We start from the raw sequence: 6,299 nt of genomic DNA on the forward strand, positions 1-6,299 counted from the left end.
TAAAAATAAATTGAGAGTTTTAAAGTGTTTGTTGCGTGCTTTAAAGTGTTTGTTGCGTGCTTTAAAGTGTTTGTGAAGTGTTTAAGAGTTCTAAGTGTTGAATACAGTTTTTAGTTGGACTTTGGTGAAATTTTATTTATCCCGAACCCTCAGAGGGTAACATAATTATAAAAATTACATAATCCAACAATTTTCAATAGGCAATCACTCAGCACGAAGATTACTAGCGAGATCCCATAATATCCAAATCACATCCATTACTTAGCGACGCGTCTTCAAACAAGAACCTTTTTGAAATATTTGCGTTTACATTAGCAATTACGAATTCAACGTTGGGCGAAATTGAAAAATAATAGGACAAGGGTGATGTTTCTGGCATGGCCGGGGAGGAATCGGGGCTTGGATTTAGGGTCGCATTAGAAAGACGTAAAATAAATTGATTGGGTGCCCAAAAATAATAATTAGAAGTTATTAGGTGAAAAATAACTGGACAAGTAGAGTTAAAGCCTCGCCTCGCCCTAAGAGTTCTGGAGAGTTCTGGTTGAAGTCCAAGGCTCTTCGTACACAAGGGTATAGAGCCCTTCAGCGCTAATGCTGATAATTTATTATACCTCTCTGTTTCAAAATAAAGTTGCGGTAATTTATTGAAACTAAATGGGCTAATGTATTATTAATAGTACACTGCAACATACCTGCTGTATCTGTATCTTTTCCAGAATTTCTGTAAATTAAACGGTTGCTTGGTCGTAGAGATCGCTTTAGCGATAAGACCGCCTATTTTAAAAACGTATCTACTTGTTGGCTGTTTTTTTAATATTTGGTGTGCAATAAAGTATATTCTCTCTCTCTCTCTCTCTCTCTCATTGAGAGAGAAGTTGGGCGCTGTGCAGAGGCGACTTAGGGTTGGTATTTAATAGTCATCTACTAGTGTATATGAGCTCTGTGTTATGATACATGCCCATTACAAAACTTACGTTCTCGCACATGAGTGTCACTCAGCTATCGCATACAACGGGCACTTTTTTACTTCAAACACCACAAAGGACGGTGAATTTCAAAAGAAAGGAAGTGATATTATTTCCTTCGTCAAAATATTTCTAGAAATGCCCGAGGAATTACAAAAGGTCCTCTTTACACACAGCAAAGTGTAAATACCCGCGTTACAGCGGAAATGAGACGTTCTCTCGGAGAGGGCCGAATTTCTTTTTCATTTTTATTTCTCTTCGACGGGAACTGAACAGCGCTACCCTTTGCCGTGCCTAATGGAAAAACTTCCGAACTCAATAAATGAGTATTACATTGAAATGAACTTGTACCTCTAAATGTTTTTTGGTTGTTTTTATACGGTTGTTACCTGTAGACATAGCCTAGTTATACTGTTACTAAAAGTAAGTTATTTTTTAAATTCGTTTTCACAGGCCATATAGAATGATCATCATTATCATCATAGACGGTTACTCTTAGTAGAGCAGTCATGGTCATCTAAAGTCCTTGTTAATTAAAGCCCCGGCAGCTGTTCTCCATAATTCGCGAACTGAAGGTTGGCGCATGCACTCGTTAAGCTTTAGTAAGCTCGGTTTTAGCAAGGATTTTCACTTGATCAAAAACTCCTCATCACGAATGCCACCTTAATGTACGATTTTAGCGCTCGAAGTATCGCATCCCTGGCATACCATTCAAGCTTATCTAATGTTTCAAAACATGTATATAAAAAGTCGTCGTGGCCTAAAGGCTAAGACGTCCGGTGCTTTCGTATCGAGCGATGCACTGGTGTTCGAATCTCGCTGGCGGGTACCAATTTTTCTAATGAAATACGTACTCAACAAATGTTCACGATTGACTTCCACGGTGAAGGAATAACATCGTGCAATAAAAATCAAACCCGCAAAATTATAATTTGCGTAATTACTGGTGGTAGGACCTCTTGTGAGTCGGCACGGGTAGGTACCACCGCCCCGCCTATTTCTCTCGTGAAGCAGTAATGCGTTTCGGTTTGAAGGCAGCCGTTGTAGCAATACTTGAGACCTTAGAACTTATATCTCAAGATGTGTGGCGAATTTACGTTGTAGATGTCTATGGGCTCCAGTAACCACTTAACACCAGGTGGGCTGTGAGCTAGTCCACACATCTAAGCAATAAAAAATAAATAAAAAAACATGTTTTTTCTCACATTCAACTTAGAACGATGGAGAGATGATTATTGATATCGGTAATGATGTAGTCTGTGCGTTTATCGATACTTATGTGACATAGATATGGCATTTAATGATCGTCAAAAGCTCTCGCTGTACGTAAGTTGAACTAGAGCCACATGACTGTATGCGATGCGTGTGGTGTGTGCAAACGTTCAAGCTATTTGTTACTTTAAGATTCTAGTTTCCATTCCTCTAATTGTAGGTTTTACGGGTGAGATATTGTAAGCTGTAGTTTTGAAGGTAGGCATGGTAAACCTGTGTACTTAGTGCGAGTTTTTTAACGTTCTCGATAGCGTAAAAGTTAGCTTAACTCATATTTGTAGGGAATGGGATCGTTTACGTACGTTTGCCGCTAGGGACGCTGTTCCAACTGCATACAAAATTGGCTTAACTTTTATGCTATCGAGAGCTTTAAGAAACTCGCACTAAGCACACTGATCTAAAAACCGAATATTTCATTTGATTTCGAAATTAGTTCAGCAAATAAACATTACAAGATTAGTATTAATTAGATTTGTTTAATTAAGCTTCGTGATTTCTGCTCGGAGCGCGCATCGTTGAACTCAAGCTGCCGCAAACACAGCAAGGCGACATTTTTTTTTCGAGAAACGAACGAACGTTTTGTTTCTGGCCGGGAGCGGCGCGGCGTGCGGTATCGGGCCGGGAGCGGGCTGCGGAGCAAGGGTGAGGCGGCGGCCGAGCTGCGCCAGTGCCGCGCCGGCCGACCTAGCTAGCGCACCGCCCGCGTCATGGAGCACTTCATTGAAACCGTTCGCAAATACCCCTGCCTGTGGAACACGACGGCCATCGAGTACAGAGACCAAGAGTTGAAAGACGCGGCTTGGGCCGAAGTCATGAAGGAGACCGATCTGTCGTCGGGTGAGTCGCGCTGTCCCCGGTCGAGTACCTATACTGACGCTCGCCCCACCTAGATGTTCCGTGAATACGTAACCGGCGCCGCGTCCTATGTGAGCTCGATAATAGCGTACGCTGTTTTATCAGCCGGTCGTTATGATTTTGTTTGTAATTGTTAGTAATTTTGTACTTGTGTGCTCACAATTACGACTCTCTTTCTTAAATTATTTCTACTGTGGCGCTGGAATAGGCTTTATATGCTACCGGCCAAAATATTACTAACAAGCTGTCAATTGCAAGCTTACTATAACACCCTTAACGATGCATGCATACCGTGGACTTCTCGTATGATCTTGTGTGATTATCTGAACGAATTGAAATTGCAAACTGAACAAAATTTATTATTGGTTTATTTTGACACACTAATTCACGTTTCAGTGGTAATCAGAGTTCATAGACACAACAATCACTATTATACATTGTAGTAACGATGACCCCACTCTTCTAATCAGCATGTGCTCAGAAACGAAAATAGTAAGGGCCATATTTATATATGGCCATATTTATATATGTATTGGGTTCGATTTCCACCTCGGGCAAACATTCGTGTGAGGAACGGAGACAGTTTGTATGCTCTATATCCGGGTGCCTAATTTATATACATGTATACATTTAAACGTATGGCCATCAGTCTCTGGTACCCATACAGGGACTCCTAGTTGGGGGTCAGATTACCGTGCGTGATTCATCTCTGATTAATAATTATTTTAATTTGAAAATATATGGTTGTCACTGTTAATAAATTTTCAATAATGTTTCTTCTACAAAAATTTTAAATTATTTCATTCTTTACAGTCAAAGAAGTAAAATTAAAATGGAAGAAACTTCGAGATAGTTACAGGGACGCGCTGAAGAGACAAAACGAGATGCTAGCCAAAGATCCAAGCAATCCCACCAAAAAGTCGTATCCCTGGAAATACATGGGACCGATGCAATTCCTACAACCATACATGAGCAATAGGAAAAAACCCGTTGAATCACCAGTATATTCAGCACCGGTAGTCAAGCAAGAAAATGGTCACCAACATAACGGGGAAGCCCATAGTTCTGAGGAGTCGGAGTCCGAAGCAGAATCATCACCTAAAAGAAAGAACTGCGAGCAGCTAACCGTGATCGACAGGAAGCTTGACTATTTATGTAAAGTCCAAAACAAAAAAATGTTCACGGAAGCTCATTACTTGGAGCGGAAAAGGGAGACCCCGCCTCCGACGCTGCCTGACCCTCTGGACATATTTTTCAACAGCATGTGCCAGTCTACTAAAAGACTGCCATTTCCCACTCAAGTAAAAATAAAAAAAATCGTATTTAATGCCGTTATTGAGTCCGAAGAGGCCTTGATAGCCGAGCAGCAGAGTTACGCCGGTCTCTGGGCTCAGGGGGCGGGGAGTTCTTCGAGCAGCGAGGCCGGAGACGGCGCGGAGGACGAAGACCGGAAACCTTCCTGAGCCCTTCCTTACAGCGGCGCAGCGCATTATTACAACTGGCTGTATCAATATTACTACGCACAAAACAGCGCCTCCAGCCTCAATACCGGATCGTGAACTCGTGGTAATAATGGTCGGAATGCCGCTTCCGATTTCAGGACTGATTTCTAATAAAGTGTTTGTGTTTTAAAAATGGCGGCAATGGACGCTTAAATTTTTGAGGTGTATTAATATAGAAAAAAAAAGATCGTGAATATAGAATTTAAAGTTTTGATGCAGAAAAGCAAGTAATGTAGATCTAAAGATTAATTTAAACGGGACACACTAAGCATTTGTAAGGCTCCGTATAAGCTCTGACGACTGAGTAAGTGAGTATTTCGAACAATTTTAACTCCGCCATTAAACTGATAATACGTTGGCTCCGCGCGCCATTTTATTTTCCAGCAACACATTGCAGACTATACGAGTAGCAATAGGTACTTACTTAATAGTAATTTTAAATCCTATGAGGTTTACCTATGTTCTTGGTTGGAAACGTTTTCTGTAAACTTCATAAGTAATATAAGAATTAATGTGAATCATTTGCAAATCACAATTACAGACAGACAATTTTATTACTGACAGCAGCGATCTCTCCGATAGAAACATTAAAGTTTTTGAAATTTACTAAATTGTACGTTGTCTTCAGTCGAAGTCTTTTTTTTATTGCACAAGTCTCATTAGTGATAATCGTAAAACAAGTTTGAACGTAGGATGGTATGATGGTTGAGCTTCAGGGTTTTCTATGAAGTCTATAAACATATACAAATCACTATTAAAATAACGACTCGCTTCATTTATTTTTTTATTTATTGTCAACTCTTTATTCAATTCTAATCTATCTATCTATTCTAATCTAATCTAATCTAATCTATTTAGATCTAAAATATATTTTTAATTTCGTGACTGGACTATGGCATGTTATGTTCTTTAGTCAATCCTGAGGAAACCTATGTGAGGTTGGACTGATGCCGAAATGGATAAGAATTGTTGGAGACAAATCTAAAATTGTGCTTCTAATTAGGATTAAACAATAATTTTAAAGATTAGTGATGATCGGAAATATTTATTTTTATGTATCAAATTCGTTACCTCTTAAGGAATAACTCTAAATAATATATTATTAAAGTATTCCAAGTTTACTATAAAATCGCCATCAAACAAGGCGATGTAAATACTATATGCACTGTAGGTACTGTTACATGTAGAGAGTAGATGTTACGGAAGGAACTATTGTACCTAAATATTTGGAAAAATTCGCAGCAAAAGGTCTGAAGTCGGGTCCAAAGATATGAGATTTCGATTACTTCTGATCATAAGATGAGTGAGGGTATTCTGTTTGTATTCGATAATTACTCGCGATAAGGCGAACGGAAAACTCAAAACAATACAATAATTCAATGTGAATAAATAAACTGGGTTTAAAATAAATGCTTAATAAATTAAACGAGAAATCTTTTGTATATGAGCAGCCCTGCCGCGTGTAGCTGATAATGAAAATCTCGACAATGCACTCAAAACAGTTGGATGAAGCCTGAACTTGTTCAAATCAAAGTTTTATTCAAAATATACTTTTACATCAGGTAAAAACTCGATAAATAATATTACGGACATTATATATTCAGAATGTTATAACAACGAACCTTTGGCAATAATTAAGCTACACGCGCAACAATTAAGAAGTTAATACCATAACCTTATGTATTTTTGCAACAATAACTATTCT

At 38.9% G+C, this 6,299-nt stretch overlaps 1 protein-coding gene across 2 annotated transcripts; it reads left to right on the forward strand.

Moving 5' to 3' along the window:
• Positions 1 to 2,718: 2,718 nt before the first annotated feature.
• On the forward strand, positions 2,719 to 6,020 carry LOC114251872 (uncharacterized). Of its 2 annotated transcripts, none has more exons than XM_028186276.2 (2): positions 2,719 to 3,074; positions 3,906 to 6,020. In XM_028186276.2, exons 1-2 carry the CDS (start codon positions 2,945 to 2,947, stop codon positions 4,553 to 4,555), a joined length of 780 nt encoding a protein of 259 aa, XP_028042077.1. In that variant the 5' UTR covers positions 2,719 to 2,944; the 3' UTR covers positions 4,556 to 6,020. The 2 variants fall into 2 exon arrangements, with proteins under 2 accessions (XP_028042077.1, XP_089595039.1); XM_089738913.1 differs by lacking the exon at positions 2,719 to 3,074 and adding an exon at positions 3,096 to 3,224.
• Positions 6,021 to 6,299: the final 279 nt, after the last annotated feature.

The sequence above is a fragment of the Bombyx mandarina genome, chromosome 03 (assembly GCF_030267445.1).
Source record: "Bombyx mandarina strain Sakado chromosome 03, ASM3026744v2".
NCBI lineage: Eukaryota > Metazoa > Arthropoda > Insecta > Lepidoptera > Bombycidae > Bombyx > Bombyx mandarina.